This window comes from Lutjanus erythropterus, chromosome 11 (genome assembly GCF_056507025.1).
Source record: "Lutjanus erythropterus isolate fLutEry1 chromosome 11, fLutEry1.hap2, whole genome shotgun sequence".
NCBI classification, from domain to species: Eukaryota; Metazoa; Chordata; class Actinopteri; order Lutjaniformes; family Lutjanidae; genus Lutjanus; species Lutjanus erythropterus.
This window is the reverse complement of record NC_139327.1, coordinates 25644922-25663783: the sequence shown is the minus strand read 5'-3', so window position 1 is coordinate 25663783 and position 18862 is coordinate 25644922. Positions and strand designations below refer to the sequence as shown.

The window sequence follows — 18862 nt, the reverse complement described above, 5'->3', positions numbered from 1 at the left end:
CCTGGCCTCTTCTGTAGTATTATAGTGAGCCATGAAGTATGAAAAATAAATATTATATAAATATTAAATAAATATATATATTATTATATGTTAGAATCACAACAACATCATTAAATAAAATATAATTCTAACAAATTGAAGCTTTAAAAACCTTTTGCATGAACACCTGGAAGTATTAAAATTCTTCAGTCATGAAATATGTTACTCAAAAAATATTTTATTGGATTTGCACAGGCTATAAGAAAAAAATCTCAAGGTATTATAATGTCCAGAGGAGTGTGGTGTCTCTGGGCTTGGTGGTTTAATCAGCTGTGTTTGTTTTGTTCTCAGTCTAATTATGTTTTGGCAGAAGCGTCAGAGGAAGGGTGTGGTGCAGTGATTCATGGGAAAGGCAGAACAGCAGGTGGAGTGATCAATGAAACACGACAGTACCTGTAAATGGAGAGATAAAAGACATTAATTTTGGCAGGCAATATTAATCTTGTTCATGACAGCCATATTAATATAAAATAGCAGGGTATACACAGGTGTTACCAATGATATTAATTAAGGTGCCATTCCATTTAGTATCACAGAGCCTTCCCAGTGGGCCAACATGCTCAATAGCAGCACCCTGACTGTTTGAAAGGAGCTGTAATTAGTATCATTGGAGAGACCTGCGTTTACTCTAATATTTCATGTCAAAATGGCTGCTGGGGGAAAGGTCTATTGTGTCTTGGATGCACTAACAACCCAAACAAACTGCAAACTACACATGAAATATACAGAAGGGCTACAGTTTATGTCAGCTGTTTGTAAAGTTATCTCAACGTATATTTAAATAAAAACAACTATAAACTAAGCCTTACTTTGAGCTCTTATACTTTTCCCTGATGGCCTGTTGTGGGCGACTCTCTGCACTGATGTAAAGCTTGTGGAGGTCAGTCAGGCAGGGCACAATGTCAACCATGGTATAACCGGTGAAAGCATGTAAAGCATCTGGCTAAAACATGACAAAATATGAGCTATGTGGAGTCGTGTTTTGTGTAATTCCTTGAGATAGTAAAGAACTCTTAGCACTAGGGCTGCACAATTAATACAAATATTATTGAAATCGAAATATGTCCAAGTTCAATGTCCAAATCGCAGAAGCTGCAATTTGGTAAGGTAGTTAACCATTAGTTCATAACTCAATTAATTAATTTGAATTGAGTTGCTAATGATTAGTTAATGAAGAAACAAGTTAGGAATGAATCAGGAACGACTTGATAATTAATGAATTGTTAATAAGTCCCGCCCTAATAATTCCTAATATAGTAGCTAGTGATGGGTTACTAGAGAATAGACTGGGAGATCTTATATTAATGAATCATTAGGTCATTTTTAGTTCATGAATATCATCATTGATCATCATGATTTTTGTTTTCTTTCAGCAAAAATTCTGATGCAAAACAGATCGTTACCATAATTGTGAATCATATTGCAATTGCAATATTTGTGAAAATAACTGCAAGTGTTTTTTGTTGTTGTTGTTTGTGTTTTTACCATATCGTGCAGCCCTACTTAACGCTCAAGACAATGATCTGGACAAACTTACCCAAAGAGATCTGTTCACAGTGTAGGCAGCCAGGCAGTAGGCTGCAGCTGCTACTATAGATGGGGTGTACTTTAGGAATGGATCAATTTCCAGCAGGCTTAACTCTGCTACATACTAGAAACAACAAAAAAACAAATGAAAATAAGATCAAGGGACATGGAAAAGTGCCACTTCAAAGAGCATAAACCCATAATCTGGCTGGCACTTGAGTTATTGATTCTGCTCACCCGAGCTATGTCCTTTGTGATGGCACAGACAGGGTGGATGGACATGAAAAGGTGAAGGAACTGGTTTGTGGTGGGGGCCGCCATCTTGAAAGACAGCACTTCGAGGAAACCATGCTCCATCCGGACCAGCTGCTTCTTGGTGTAGGTGCCGTCTGTGGTGTACACAAACTCATCCAGCTCAGGAGGGAAGATCTCCTCATATTTTCTGTACGGTGACACATCAGGACAGGAGACATCAGGTTTTTGACGGACGACGACGGGAAAAGCATCAGATCTTCAGAATTATAAACACTGTACTTACGCAGCAATCATTAATGCAGCTGTGCCAACCAGCTGCAGCTTGCCCCGTCTCACATATGCTGTGCCAGAGAGAAAGCGGTCTAAATAGTTGACAGCGAGGTACAGAGTTTCAGAGCGAAGCTTGTACTCCTGGGCGACTTCCACGAGCCAGTCCACCAGGATGACCCGCATGCCGCTGGTGATCTCTGGATGTTTCTCTAAGTAGCCGACTCTTGGCCTGATCTGCATCTGACATGAGACACAAAAGCTAGTTATCATGAATTATTAAAACCTCATAACTACAACATATTAAAAGGATAGCTCAATTTTTTTGAAGAGGGATTGTATGAGGTACTTACCCTACCAACACAGTATATCCCTGCAACATGATTGTAATGTTTCATTTGTGACATTGTAATGTTACGGCAACCTTACAGTTACAACCTCACCATTACTTACCTTGCTGCTATGCTGTTGAAATGTCACAACATAACAGGTATTCTATATTTGCAATGTCTATTCATCATTAGGTATCCCTACAAACACAGTATGCTGCTCAAACGTGAATGTGACGTTCATTCGTTTATGAGGTACTGATGTTCCTGCAACATTACACTTAGACCATAACATGGCTGCAAAGTCACAGCAATATTACCCTTATAACATTACATGGCAGCAGATTTCCCACATTACATTTAAAACGTTACATTGGAGCTACAATCCTGCGACGTTACACTTAAAACATTACGTTGCAGCGGTGTTACTGCAACACTGAATTTAAAAATTACGTTGCAGCAATGTTACGGCAAGGATCCCATCTTAGTAACATTCTGGCGATAAAAAGTTACGTCGTCACGACAGCTCCAAAAAGGGCTGACCACATACCAGCAACATTTAAAGTAACGCACTGGCGACAACACTCTGGAATTTTTGTAGACTGCAAAAACTGCATTGCAAGTATGTTCCTGCAAGAACCTGTGTTAGTAGTGTATCCATAGTCATTGTATTACCTGCAGTAGATCAACTGACATGACATGATAAATGTCAACTAACATGCCCCCAGTTTGGACAATCAGCAGTAGGAAGCTTAGCAATGAACTGCTGTGGACAGGGTCACCAACAACCTGTATTTTAGCCATTAAAAAACAAAAAAAACCAATATTAGTTCAAGAGTATGCTATATTTTGAATATTTTCACTGCTTAACCTTGTCGTTGGCAAGCTTTTTCAGACTGGAAACCACCATTATAATATGAGCCAAGGTGGCTAAAATACATTATGCTGCTGACCCTGTCCACAGCAGTACATTGCTTAGCTTCCGTGTTGGTACTCCGCTCTCCTCCAAACTGGGGGTATCTACTGTAGGAAATAGACTGGCTATGGATAAATATTGCATACAACCCCATTTCATATTGAACTATCTCCTTAATGCTATCCATACACCATAATGTGAGAGAAATTATTCTGTGCTCATGGTTCAGATCGTTTCTCACTTCACTCTCCCTCAAGTGCCGGTGAATGTCCTCGGCATACTCTGAAACACACAGCACCTCCTCTGACAGCAGGGAGTCATCTTGTTCAGACTGCATAGAGGCATCGTAGCATGAACCTACAACAGCAAACAGCAGCTGGGTAAAGAACATAACAGCACAACAAGAAAAAGTTTTAAAAAGGAGTTTTTGTAGCTGCAAAATTCACTTGAACTCAGTTCCAGCAGGAGCCTCAAATCTTCATTTTTGAAGGCAGAACTTTTGCCATCTAGGTAATAGCTGTCGGAGACCACTTCTTGACCAGAAGCTGCAAGAACAACTTCACGAGCCTCTTCCACGTACACATCATAGCCAGAACTGGAGGTACAGCCGAGGAAGGTGAGTTGAGAGTTATCTGATATCGAACTGTGTTTGGAAAGTTGGCTTCCCTGTGGAGAGAAATGAGTCAACATGATGGGCACATTAAGTTGAAATGTGTATGTTCTGCGAGGGGAAAGTGAGTTGAAAATCACTCACCAGGCTGAGAGATCGACCACGCTGCTCATTCTCTGACAACACACCGAGCACCATCCGCTGCTTCGCCCGCTGGACCTGCTGTGCGTCTGTTTTGCTTGAAGGTAGAATATTTTCTTTGCTGGTGAGGCTGCCGCAGTGGGCATTGGTGCTGAAGTTCATCTATAAAAAAGGAGATGGGGGGGGGAAATAAAGTTAAAAAAAAGGGGGGCTACCATGATATAAAGAAGAGGAAAAATAACAGAAACACTTTATATGTTATTTTATGTTATGTTGCATTTGTCAGTTCCCTGTATATATAGCAGGAGAGGGACTGTGAAGATGGGGCTGCAAGATAAATGTGAGGGGTCGCAACATGCATGGATGCATACACAACAGCTCAACTTTCTCTAAAAAAAATCCAAGCATCTATTTATTACACCAATTACCTCATTGTATAACCTTTAAGCTATTTTAATGCTGCTTTAGCTTTCAGGCTAGTATAATGGAAACCACCACTAGCATTTCATTATACAACCCTATGATGTACAGTGATAAATAAATTAATCTTGAAAAAAAAAGTAAACTTTTGCTTAAATTTACAGGAAAACCAAATTAGCATTTTAAAATTTTCTCATATTTAAAGTGAGTGAATAAAGTCCAGTGACTGACATTTAATAAATTTCAGGTGAGTGTTAAATTCTCCTGCAGTGGAGGTGTCAGAAACATCATCGCCATGGTTACAAGAATTTATCAAAGTCCAATAATCACAGAAACTCAAGCTGAAAGACAAACGGGGAAGAAAAACAAGGCTGCAGACTAAATGCATCACTTCAGAGCATCACAGAGCTGAACACGGGTTTCCTGTCGGTTTAAAATACGAAACTGGCTCATCTGTTGCCAACTACAAACTCACCATAATCAGGATCAACGTAGTTTAACGGTGGAAATCGCGCATTCATCCAACGACCAACACGGAATAATTAATTAATTACCAGTAACTTGCTGATTTGTTGCTTATTTTGGAAACAAACAGCGACCTCTTGATGCGTTCAAACGAATTAATACAGCTTGTCCGATATTAGTTATTTAGTTAGGTAAGTTTTCGTCGGGTTGCCTCGATAACTAATCAGCTGTTTCCTCTAAACGGCTTTCTGTCCAATCACGTGTCCGAACGCAACAGCTGACAGTCGATGACGTTGTGCGTCAGGAGTCCCTCACTGCATTTACCTGAGATATATACACTGTATATCATTTATATGTGCTCTTTAACGTTACCTGTACATTGTTTATTATCTCCTTGTCAATAAAAAAATACCTTAGCTATAATTAGTTAAGTGTATTTTAAAATTATGATGATCTTGATTAAATTATTAAATATTATTATGTGGAAGCAAGATTAATTTAGAAAAAGAGATGCCATTCTTTGTTAGGAGAATAATAATCTGGACAGAAGACATGACTTCATTATAAATCGTCTAATTTTATGTGGTAAATTATATATCCATAAATTCAAAAGTACTGAAAGGAAACTCAGTATTTATCAGGTTCAAACATGAAATTAAACTGTACTACAATGTCTTACAAACCTCTTTTTAATATATTTATTTTTTATGTATACTCATGTACTCCTGTTCTTTAAATAAAAAGTATGTCAAAGTAGTGGAGTAGAAGGCGAAGTAGAAAAACATGGAAATAGTCAAGTACCTCCAAGCTGTACTTAAATATAGTACTTGAATGCATGTATATAGTTACTTTCCATCACTGGTTCAAACTTCAGTTCAGATTGTAAATCTTTATATATTATTCTTGGAAAATTCTTCATTTATAAGATGAGATGCCTCAGCTAAAAAAAAAAAAAAAATCTTATGGATGTTTAAAAAAATGAATATGGTTTACATTTTTGACATCCTTCGACTGTCAGCTGAGATACACCTCCAGATTTCATTTGAAGAACCTCTGGCTTTTTTTTTTTTTACTTTATCAGTTTATTTTACCATGTTTTTGTTGTTTATTTATTTAAAATCCTTTCAATTTGTCTTTCTTATAAGCTGAAAACAATAAAATCAATATCATGTGCAATATTACTTTCACTATCATTGCCAATAATACTTTTCTATTTTAGTTCACTTTGTACTAAACTCATCTTACTTTTATGTTTATTCTTTTATGTTTTTTGCATTTACTTCATATTATTACACTGTAGTTTTTGAACAATCTCTGGCATTTAGTTAATTTATCTTGTGGTTTACTTCACTCTGCTGTGTGTTTGATGTGTTTCAACAACAGCACAGACACCTGGAGGTTTTGGGGTGTGGCGGCAGGGGATTGAGAGTCCCTACAAAAACATTTTCTGAAGAGAGCTTTTGTCCACCGTTGAAGAGTTGTTGGGCAAGAATAGCAGAGTCACTCTTGGAGTAGGTGCTGACAGGATGGGTGGTGAGTTTAGAGAATAGAGAACAGAAGGGCCGAGTATAAAAAGCAATGGGCTGGTCCAGTGTTGGTGACGACAGCAGTGACAGTACTGAGTCAACAGCCTGCGGCCTGTTGCTTACAGACGTGGAGAAAGGTGGACAAAATCAAGTACAGATATTTCATGGTGGTACAGAAAAGTAGCGCAGAAGTCACTGAGCTGTTATCAGGCGTATTATTCTATTGAATTTCGTGATGCAATCTGCATTAGTCAATCACAGATACACCATTAAATAAACTAATTAAAGATTGAAAAGTCATCTTAAGATAAATTTAGCGTGGAAACTGAGATGTTTATATATGGAACTTGCTCTCATTATTAACACTTGAATGTTGTACATAATTACTGGTATGTGAGCACTTACATACAATAATGATCTTTTTTAATTGACTTTCATTAAAACAGTTGATCAATTCAGATTATATTGACAAGGCTATTTTTGCCACACATGGCAAAATAAAAAGATTCCTGTTTCTAAACCATTTGAAATGCGCCAAATTATTAGTTATATCGTGATCAATGGATTCTCATAAATGCCTGCCATATCAAACATTATACAAAGATAATATCATATATGTAAATTATCTCTTTTTTTCATTTCATTTTTCATTTTAGTCCAATAAAAAACGAGAATTTTCTGGTGATTTTTCGATGTGCCAGGCTTTACAGGGTTAAGCAGGAGATCTAAATGATTTGGATCATATACTTAAAAATACTATATACAGAAGGTTACTGTAACAAAACAGAGTGTGTGGAAGCTGAATTCTGTATCTGTGATGTATAAATGAAGTGGTGTTTAAATAGATAATATAAATGAAATCGTCTGGTGAGTAAGATGGGACAGTAAACGTAAAGCCTCCAGTGTCTAGATTTTTATAAAATGTTCTGAGGAACACATTTTAAACAGCTTAATATTTAATAAAATTAACCTCACACCTCCTCTGGTTCTCAACATGATGTTTCAAAATGCCTCGTATCTCCAGAGCTACAAAACCTGATGAAACCGAGCAGTAAAACAGCTGCTCGTCTCAGCTGCAGAGAGCTACATATTTATTAATTTATTTGACGTGTCTGGCCAATGTTTGTCTCCCCGTTTCCACCACTGGGAGCTGCTCCAAGATTTGTATCTGAGGTTTGTACATTATCTGAGCAGTTACTCATAGATCTCTGGGATTTGTTCAGGCTCCCATGTCTGTGTATTCTCTTTAAGAGGGAAACCTGCACAACTGACTGCAGTTTATGAAAAGTGTTTCGATTTTCCACAACACAGATAACAAAAATGAACAAATAGACATGACAAAGTAGAACAAAATAAAAGATTCCTAGCTCACAGAAAAGGTGCATGGATAAATATGCATGTCAGTCTGTTTGATGACTGAAATATCAACAAGTGGATTGGTGATCAGCAAGTCCATACCATCAAGACTAAGTGAGGTGGAGGAAGACCCAGGATGAAGAGTAGAAGAACATGAAAACCTGTCAACTCAAAGTGCAATACAATATAGAACAGCACAGTAGAGGAGTAACTTTTCTAAAAACCTGCAAGTTCGAGTCTGTCCATCAGATGGCAGACTTTCCCTTCAGTAATAATGTTCTGTTTTTCATCTGCAGCAAATCAAGACTTTTGACGTGTTGTTATGGCAAATAAACATTTTAGGCAGATGTCAGATTATGCAAGCAAATAGCCATGAGGCTACAACCCCAGGAGGTCAAATAAGAGGAATAAGTTTGGATAAATTCCTCACCGACCCTACGACACTGTGACCCTGTTATATCTCATTTTTATAAATTACCACAGAGCCGCTGCTCACTCAGACTCCTCGGGGATGGAGATGGTGCAAAGCAGTGAAATATTCAGCTGATTAAAAAACCAAAGTGACTCTTACTCAAAGTATCTTTCCTTGCCTGCAAACCAAATGGATGTTTAGATGCAGAGTTGCCTGAAATCATTATCATTATTATTATTATTACATACTTATGGTGATTATTATGACTATTACATCTTAGTCACAGCAGGAATTACAGTCAGTGAACTAAAGAGTCAGGTGTGGGAACCTGGGAGGAGCTTTAACCACATCAGGGCCGTCATGCTGCTGCTGCTGAGCAGCTCCAGTGGAGCGACAGCGGATTAAGGAATCCAATTTGCAACCTTTTGGTCACAATTCTGCTTCTTGAACCTTCAACCAACCTTTACTCCTACAATCTCCTGACTCTGTCTTTGATGGAGGGTTTCTTCACTTTTTGTGCAATATGTTTTTTTTTTTATCATTATTCTGCCCTCCTCCTTTGACTAGAACTGCCACCTGCACTGTGCTGACCTCTACTATTATATTGTTCTACCTCCTGATCTTTCACCACATTTTACAGTAGTGAATGTTTACACCTACAGCTGTTTTTAAAGATCTTCTAAACTGTCAGTATCAAACACCACTACGACCTGAAAACGTCCTGAAACATGGACGCTCCGTCTAGCAGCTTTATTGGACATGCTGAGACATGTCTGAGCCACCTGAGCCAGAGGACGGTGACAGGATGGTATTTTATTTTTCTTCTGTGTCAGGTTGTTGGAGCTGAAGTGAGCTGAAGTGAACTGCTGGGCTGATTTGGACTGAGAGTCACTTAAGTACGTTCGTAACCGAGGTGAGGTAACCGAGGGAGGGTGAGGTGGTGTCGTTCATATGACAGTTCGTGGGGCTTATGTAGTGTTGTGGGGACTGTGCCTCCGTCACGCCACCGAGCCACATTTCAAGCCCAGGCAAAAAAAATCCTGAACACAGAAATCATCAACGACAGTTTACCGATGTGACTCTACACTTCAGTACTGCATAGCAACTATGTTCTAACATGTATAATGTGTTTAGGAGAAAAACTCCCTTTGTGCTTTATGCAGACTCTAACACTCTGTAAACACTGGACTGCCTAAGCAACTTGTTTTATTTTTTGCACAGTCCTGCGCTGTCTGCTCGTCTTCAGCCCAGCATGGGACCCTGACCTGAGAAACGCTGGGATCAACCAACCAGAGACAGTTTACAGAACAAGTAACTCGGAAGATCCCCGTCTTAGGCTAATACCAAGACTACTTTTGGAAAATGTACTTTTATTAACAATCAAGACAATAATTCCTGGAATAGTTTTGATATTTAAAGGACAAATATCACAAAGTATAGTGTCATGTACCAAATGTACTTTTTGCAATTTTAAGATTACAAGTTCTGTGAGCTGGACTGGAAAACATCATTTTCCTCAGTCCTGCTGAATCTTTTGCTTGTGCAGCTCCATTTTTTTTTTTTTTCAGGTGTAAGAGAGCATATTTTCACAGCCATGTGTTGATATCGTTTGTGTAAAATTTCACAGTTGCTGGAACTGAAAAAGATATCAACAGCAGTTGCAACAAACACAAAAAAGAAGGATGAAAAAAGAGCAGGCACACGGGTACAGTGAGTAATCGTCTCTCTGACAGATAAGATGCATTGGAACTTTGTTCTACTGCAGAAGCAATGAAATATCCTCACCTATCTGGTCCAGTAGAGATGGGAGATAAGGTGGCCCGCTGTGGCTATTTTCTCCTCTCAAAATAAAATCAATATCCGTTCACAGGGCACTGAGAGGAGGAACTGAGCGTGCACAGCCACACACACACACACACACACACACGCACACACACACATACTTACACACAGAAACACAAACATGGCACCTACTCAGGGGACACAAAAAGTCCCTCTGTCTTCCTCTGTCTTTTTATCCCCCTTCCTCATTTCCGCTTCGTCCCTGAGCAGATGCAGATTGCTTATGACAGATAGCACTGGGCTGCTGCCATTTCATTAGCGTGATGTATTGCTGGTGACAGGCTCGGGCCAGATGGGCTGGGGGTTTGAGCATCACCTCTAAAATACTGCGCCATCCGGGAGAATCCTCCCAGCCGAGGTTGGACGCGTCTCATCTCTCAGCTGCACCCTCATCCAGCGGTGTTACCCCTGTTGGGAGGGATCACAGCTGAGACTGTCTCTCACCCTGAGCACAGAAAATGTTCTCGGTGTTCAAACACAGGCTTCTAACTTGGCGGATAAAGAGATGAAAAGGCAACCTAATCGGCTGAGATTCATCCATGTTGAACATGGATTTTCTCATCACCTTTTGCAGGAAAAGAAGTTAATTAACTGATGCTGATTCGGTCTAAATTTGAAAATCAAATGAGTCTCGTAAGTGTCTCTTAAATTGGAGAGATTTGGTTACTGATGACACACTTAAGCCGTTTCCACCCATATTATCCAGATCTTTCAGTCCCAGAGACTGAGAGATACTCTTCAAAAAACTAAAAGATTCCTTCAGCCCATTTCCACTGCAGTCTAAAGACCCTTGAAGATGAAGCAATATAGTATGGATAACGTAAGAAACAGCAACTGCTGTTTTTGCACGTCATTTATCTATGCAAGTATATCCGAGGCATATTATATACTTAAACCGAAAGCCTGGACTTTGTCGCTGGTCCATGCTGCGAGTACTTGGTCCATCAACAAACATTAACGCTGTAAAGGCTCGTGTATGCTAAATGTTAGATAAGCAAATGGATACATTTTCAGTGCTTTTTTACCAGACATCAGCCTCACATTACTGTGCGTGTTGTTGAAATAATAGACTTCAAGTCTAAATAGACGCCTCAGGTGGCATTTGCTTTCGTCAGACTGGAATGAGAGATGCATGAGCTGGTGCAGACAGCTGCATAGATTAAAATAAGAGTGTTTCTGTTGTACGAGATATGTCAGTGAAAGACGTGTCTGACTCACTTGTAGTCAAGGCAAGGGGTTACGCTCAACTATCTATCTTCAAAGTTTCTTTTTTTTTTTTCAACCTAGTTGAGACAGCTCGTAGCATATCTAAATACAGGAATGTGGAGAGAAGAAAGTTGACTGAGATTCCAAAAGAGGAAGGATTTAGAGAGAGTCAGTAATTCAAGCGAGAAAACTTCAAGGAAACTGCACATTTTATTTGAAATTAAGTTTATTGTCAATTAGTTGGTGAAACGAATACTCCATCCATACGTGTTTGAAAGTACTACCCCCGAGCAGGAACTTTTTTTTGAGGGGTGGGGGTTAAAATGATGTCCCCTTTAGACATGCTCCAATGGTCCCTGGGGAAGTTCTTGCAGTCCAAATGTGGCTTTACATATCAGGAGAGGTACTTCTGTCTGCTCGCTTCTGCACGCAAATTGGCTGCCAAAAATAATGCAAACACTCAATGGATAAGATCTTCAACTCTTCAGTTATGTTTTTTTTTCCACAATTAGAAATACTGCTGCAAAGATGGGTCATGTTAGGTTGAGGGCCAATTAGCAGCATTTATTGGCTCTAAAAGAGGGCTGGCAGTCTGATATCAAAGTTTTCAAAGCAGCATGAGACAGAACTCAAAAAAGGTCAAATCATCTGTGCCAAACACTGCAGGGGAATCAGGGAAGAAAACTGCAAAATAATTTAACACGTGGAGGGGAAGCGTATCAAAAATCCATCAACTAACATCAAATATGAGGATCATACATTAAAAATACCTATCAGTGACGCTATCTATATTTCACTGTCTAAAGGTCAAATTTGTCTCCCAGTCTTTGTATTATAATAATGCCTTATTTAATGATCCTCATGTGGATCAAAGGACCTTTTGTTGAGGAATATTATGTGGAAATTTGATGCCAATCTCCTCCATTAAAAGGCCCATCACTGTAATGAGCCAGGGGCATGAAAAGAAAATGAGCTCTGAGAGCGGACGGGGGTGTTAACGTCAAGACTGAGAGCTCTTATTGTCTTTTTCTTATGATGGTGGAATAATTATGCTGCTTTACACCAGGATACTACAACACACACACACATACAGAGTGTGTTTAACCAATGTATAACCAGCGGGTAACACTATCGCAGCATGTGGTAATAACCATAATGATGCACCAAAACCTTTGATGAATGTTTAATTGTTTACTTTTTGGGGTTGCCGTTTTTCTCGATTCATTAACTATTGAGAGAATCAGAGAAGAAGACAGAGGGATGGAAAGTAATATTCCCTGACTGACTGAAATGTGAAAAGACATTTAAACTGACTCAGTAATTATGCTGACAGACACTTTAGCTTTTGTCCTTGTCTCGTCTATACCTTCTACGGCTAACTTGTGCATCAAATATGTCCCGTCTCTCTGCGCCTGAGCCGTGCTACGTATGAATTATGAATGTTTGAAGAGTAAGAGCATTTTTTTTATTTGCAATTTAAGGGGCCCCAAATCTTTTGGTGCACTAAATTATTCATATATTCAAATGAATCTGACTTTGAGGACATTTTTTCCTTTCTTCTTCTCTTTCATGAATTTAGAGTACACCCTTCAGAGGGTTCGGGCAAAATTGCCAAGACTATTAGCGGTAAAGGTTTTTAGCAGCGCAGCGATTTCAAAAGGTTTCAGTCCACTTTTGGGCTCCTTGTACACGGGTGTTGTTGCCTGTTTCCCCGCTCCTGAGAGGATGTTTTGGATACAGTGCCGATATCATCTTTCCACCTCTTCTCATTGTTATTCTGGACATGTACTCGCCTGTCAGGCTGCTGTCCTGACTGTGTGTGTGCGCACAAGTGTGAGTGTGTCACTGTTATGCCTCAGTATGTTTTCTCTGCTCCGTGCCCTGAGATCTGTGCGGCTCATTGTGATTGGCACTGCCATGAGACAAGAAGACATAACAAAATCTGTGCATATTTATTAAGGGTGGGAGAGAAAGAAAAATCAATTCCCTTGAATATCATATCATTCTTTCTTTCTTATTTTTTTTTTTTTTACATTTTCTGAATTGATTTTTGAATTGGTGGCAATTTTGTAATGAGTAACAAAGTCCACTGGATGACAAAAAAATGTAATGTAATCGGAAAACTTTTGGGTTTCTTCAAAATCAAACATTAAAAAATAACACCTTGTAAAAAAAAATGGCTGCAGCCACTGTCTATCTATACAGTGTATATAAACTCAGAAATACTGACTGATTTGAGATGGAAATATGAATCATGATAAACAACAGCGTCCACTGATGGCCCACGGGTCACATCCAGCCATCCAAAGCTTCCCTTTCATCCCAGAATGTCCACTGATGACATTATTGCAATATTTCTGTATTTGTAGTATTACAAACTGGGTTGTAGCAAACCGAACTTTTCCTACTGCATCAGCTTCACCTTAATAAATAGTCACAGGAAATGCAAAGTGTTTGTCAGTGAGCTTACTGCCATCATTCATCAAAAATGTGTCTACAAAACAGGACCACGAACATTTCTGCATTTTTCAACAGCGCAGCAGATGAAATATTGGAGGGAGTGATGGAACAAGAAGGAGCAGCCACAGTGAGCTGTTAGAAGAAGAGCTGCAGGTGACAGGTTGCATCACCTCCAACTAATTTCTCAGCCAGGTAACCAACTCTGCTCACAGACGTGTGCCGTGTGCAGCACAAAATCAGATTCTGGTTGCAGAATGATGGGAAAATTATAATTATTGTCAGATTTCTTTATTAAAATAACTATTTGTTTTGTTGCCCCCAGAATTCTGTGACCTGTAGCTTTAAACCACATCTGCTGGTGCCACCAATAATTACAGGTGTCACACGCACAATAACTGTGCAACTGCTTAAGAGCACAAAAACTGGTTAAAGTTGATTAATATTTGCTGCACAATCAGGACTGCATTCTAGAATTACACAACAGTCATTTCTTTTATTTGAAAGTCTGGTCCCCATAGTCTCTACTTCAAACAATTCTAGCCCTTCTATAAATGCAGTTGATGAACCCTGATAAAAAGTTTTTTCAAATTAATATTTCAACTTTTTCCTGTGTTCTAATGTTAAAAAGAGCATAATGTAGCCATCGCATGGGCAAAAATGAGTGCAGTCCAAATGGTGAGTTGGAGCCGTAGATGGTATGTTATATAGGTTGTAATCCTGTTTAATATACACTCCATGGCTGAAGCGTGCAACCTTGTAAATTGACAACAACAAGCGACACGTCCTCCATGCTGATCAGCTGTTTGTAAGTGTCAGTTGTCTGATGATGTAAAGCCGGTTATCCTGAAAACAAAAGTACACTGCTCTGTATTATACACTCCGGACAATGAGTTAAGTGACTGTGTCTGCCTAACATGACTCCATTAACATTTTGCTCAGTTTAATGGCTATAAACATCTACTCCCTCTACAAACTTATTTATGCATTAATGTATTAATTAGAACTCTGACTAATGTGAAATGAGCAAACAAAACTGTTATTCCAGTCCAGAATCTAAGATTCAGGGGGATGCTGCAGCTGCAGTGTTCATGTCAAGTGAAGCTGAGTATTTCAGCTTAACATGTTTCCTTGATCTCTGCTGACACATTGTAGTCATTTTATGATTTATTACAGTAAATATACTAGTTTTCTCCTTTAGAAAGCACAGTACTCACAGAATCACAATATGTAACAATTGCAATAAATAGTATTGAATCAGGAGACAAGTGTATTGTCCCAGCACTAATATCTATTGGTATGACTTCTTATCTTCAAAATCTTTTAAATCCAAACTGAACATCACATCTTGGAGACATGGACAAAATGAATTATTATATTTAACCATTTCTCTAAGATTAGGGATGTAAAAGATACTTTCTTCTGCAATAAGAAGAAGACAAGTGAAGTTTGAGTGTTGCTTTAGTGAGCCTCTGTCTCAGCAGGGAGCTTTGCAAATTGGTTCAGATTATCACAGAGATGTAAAGCAGATCTGCTCTTGCAGCTAAAACTTCTAACACATTTGCAGCTAATATCTTGACACATTCCTGTCTGTTATCTAAGAGTTTAACGTTAGCCCCACAAGTCTTGCAGAATGAGCTCAAATCTCCAAACTTGCACACACACACACACTCACTTAAGCTGAAAATAGTTGTTGCAGCCCCTCGCTGCTGCATGTCTCCCCCTCATTATCATGCAGTGCAGAGACTGGTGTCCTCACAAGGGCAGCACTGGGATGGCATGGAGTCAGAACGGGCTGGGATATCGGGGAATGACACGGAATTGGCGGCCACGCCTTCCGGGATTAGTGACAAAAACCAGCTGAGGCCAAAGCTCTTATCTCCATCCTTCAGTCCTCTCTCTGCCACACACACACACACAAACACACACACAAGAATACTGGAGTTTGCACAGAGACAGCACATGCACTCGCACAGACATAATTAGCTTTGCCAAACATGTCCCCTCTTTAGGAAAACAAGGAATTGTGTAAGTGCAGCGATTCCCTGTGATAGGTTTAGAGACGGTCTTGCAGAGTGTGATTAGCAGAGTGGAGGTCAGGGGAAATAATTATTGCAATAATTAAATGATGTGTAATGTTCCTTTCCTCTGTCCTTGGTTTCTCCCTCAACACCGTCAACACCAGTGAAACTGCCTGGAGTGTCTAATTAAAAATATTTATCAACATTTTTTTTTTCCTTTTGGCTGGTTGGGATTAAGGAAATATTCACAAACAGATATATGCTCATCAGATGAGTCCCAGGCCTCTTCACATCGCTGTCACATTTCTGTCTGAAGTACACATGCATACCAACCATGTGATGTTAGCAAAAGCTGGATTTTGGATGTGAAATAAAGTCATCCTCCTCTCATCTCGCCTCTCTCTCTCTCTGTTCTCCACTGCTGCACCAATTCCCCTCTGGTGCCTGTGTCAGCGGGCAGATGGCGGCAGACAGAGGCATCTGTGGAAGAGGAGGCGCCTTTTCCCCTTCACAGAGCAGGGACAGGTGTCATCTGCCTCACAATTAACATCTTCATGAATACCATTAAGGTGCTAACAAGCTCATGTGTGTGAGATTCAGGGTCATGAGCAAAATTTACTTTAGATGAAAAGAGACTGAAACTCTCCAAATTCCAAAAATGAGCTACTTAGTCTTGTGATCATTTCTGCAATCAAAGTAAAACACTTTCACCAAAATTACAAGAACATGTTTTCTCAACTCGGACTACTTTCTACCAAAGAAAAAGTGATTATGAAAATTGTTGACAGCATGTTCTGTGGAGTCTCCAAATAACATGAGCACTGCCTCTAGAAAAAGATCTCACTGCTGACTTTTTTTTTAGCCCTGCTAGCGACACGTCTCTACACTCTTAGGATTCCAAAAGGGTTCTTCCTGAAGGGCTGAGGTTCTACCCAGAACTGTTTGCTTCTGAAGAACTCTTTTTTGGAGAAAGGGTTCATCATGTTAAGACTACGGGATCCAATGAGAAACATTTTCATCCACAGGCCCCTTTTTGGAAGAAAGGATTTTGTCAAGGGTTCCATAAATAAAAAGTGATGTGGTTCTAGGTAAAGCAGCTGGAATACAGACCCTCAGAATATAAAAAGGTTCATGGTAGAACCCCCTGGGTGGGTTCCTTTGTTGGACAAGTGTTGGGCAAGTTACTCAGGAAGTTACTTTTTACTTATTATCCATTTAAAAAGTAACAATATTACATTACGTATTACTTGGTATCGAAAGTAATTAGTCACATTACTCGTGTACTATATTACTTTTATACCTCGCTGGCGGTCTTGTTGTGTTCCAAAGTTGTTGTGCTGATCCAGTGAGCCGTTACACACAGAGAGCTTGTGTTGTTAGCTGTCCAGATGTCGGCTGTGGTGGAAACAAATCGACCTCTCTGAGTGTGAGCTTCAAATTACGTTCCATCACCACAGACTCTCTCTGGAGAAACCAAACAAACTCTAAATAATGATAATGTTCCCACCTGTGGAAGGTATGCCTCTCTCCCTCCACCTCATTTGTTTAGCTTTTTGGCTGCAACTGACCTAACGTGTCCTGACCTGCTGCACGTACATGACATCATAAGATGCCTACAGAGGTCAAAGAGAAACTCAGTAACTCACCGGTTGATTCCACCAAGCACGGCACGTCTGCACCATGATTCTGATTCATCCTTCGCACAGCTGCAGCGCCCCCGAGCAGCGTTTATAAAAGGAGAAGTTCTTAAGTTTACTTTGGTGATCCTCTGACTTTTCCTCTAGCGCCACCAGCTGGTAAATGTCACTTTTTCAGTGAAATATCTGAACACTTATTTGGTGCCTTGACAGATTTTTGCACAGGCTTTCAATATATATTTATAACCTTAGTTATAATCATCTTTTCATATTGTGCCATAATAAGGTTAAACATATTTTTGTCCAGTGCTTTGGTAAAAAATCAATTAGGAGTCCATTATGTTGAGTCATTTTGTGCTTTTAGCCCACAAAACAGTTTAGCCTTTGAGAATATGATCATCTCTATTTTGTTGATTCAGACGTCATTTATTCCCCCATAAAAGGTATGAAAAACATTTTGGAGAAAAGCTCTTGCTTCAGATGTAATTTATGTTGGGATATGTTCTTTTTTTTTTTTTGATTGGTGCACTTTAACAGAATAGACGTACTTAGCTGTTATTAACAGACGTACTGTTTGGAGGGGGGATCAGAGGGAGATGACACACTTCAAGATGAAGAGAGGTGAGAGGCGTTGAGAAATTGAGAGGCGTTACAGGCTGTTTCTACTTTCTTCTCGGACCGCCCTTTCTCATTCATCTGCTGGTCTGGGGTCTAATCTGAGCAGTTCAATGTACCAGCACAAAGGCAGCCGCGTTATTGCTCGCCACTGAATACCATCTACTGACGCAGTTTGCTGAGAGCAGAGAGCAAGGCCGCATGCTTCACACAAACACTTGAGATAGACGAGAACCAAAACAAACAGTTGATTGTATGTAAGAGGGATTATGTCATGATGTAGTGACATATTTATTTATTGGTTAATTATCAAATAATTTATCTGACTGTACTGATTAAGCTATTTGTTCACCAAAACGTACTATTTAACAGCTTGTTAACTATGAGGAATATGTGCTCAATGAAAATGAGAGTACAAAAGACACTGAATAGATCGACTGTTAAAGGGATAGTTCGGATTATATGATGTGGGTTATGAAGTAAGAAAAAAGAAAAGAACTAAAATCATAAAATGCCTCCATACTGCTCATCTTGTGTAACTTAAGTCTCCTAAAGCCCCTAAATGCCAAGTTGACTACAAAAATGTTTTTACACCATGTTTTTAGTGTGAATCTTCACTGTAGATACTTGGAGCTTGGAGCCACATTCATGTGCACATGCACACTGTCTGAACTGCTGTTCACACTTGCGTGTTGTGACATCGTCCAAACGGCATGTTGGAACTTAAGGAGACTTGGATTATGCCAGACAAGCAGTATGGGGATATTTTGTGGGTTTTTCAGTTGTTTTTTTACGTTTGGAAACTGTACCACATTCACTTA

At 39.4% G+C, this 18862-nt stretch overlaps 1 protein-coding gene across 1 annotated transcript; it reads right to left on the bottom strand.

Annotated features, from left to right (window-relative positions):
- Positions 1-215: 215 nt before the first annotated feature.
- Positions 216-4246, bottom strand: ccna1 (cyclin A1). Its single transcript, XM_084730350.1, has 8 exons — positions 4088-4246; positions 3780-3999; positions 3575-3690; positions 2105-2331; positions 1804-2008; positions 1577-1690; positions 849-982; positions 216-432 (listed from the first exon to the last, which is right to left on the bottom strand). Exons 1-8 carry the CDS (start codon positions 4244-4246, stop codon positions 381-383), a joined length of 1227 nt encoding a protein of 408 aa, XP_084586476.1. The 3' UTR covers positions 216-380.
- Between the last annotated feature and the right edge of the window lie 14616 nt (positions 4247-18862).

Bases quoted from the DNA above. Each gene is read 5' to 3' on its own strand.
- ccna1 (XM_084730350.1), bottom strand. From the start codon at position 4,246: ATGAACTTCAGCACCAATGCCCACTGCGGCAGCCTCACCAGCAAAGAA. The intron at 2,332-3,574 runs GTGAGAAACGAT...GTCTCATGTCAG, and splicing joins GGCACTTGAGGGAGAGTGAA to ATGCAGATCAGGCCAAGAGT. The intron at 983-1,576 runs GTAAGTTTGTCC...GTCATGTTTTAG, and splicing joins CTGTGAACAGATCTCTTTGG to CCAGATGCTTTACATGCTTT.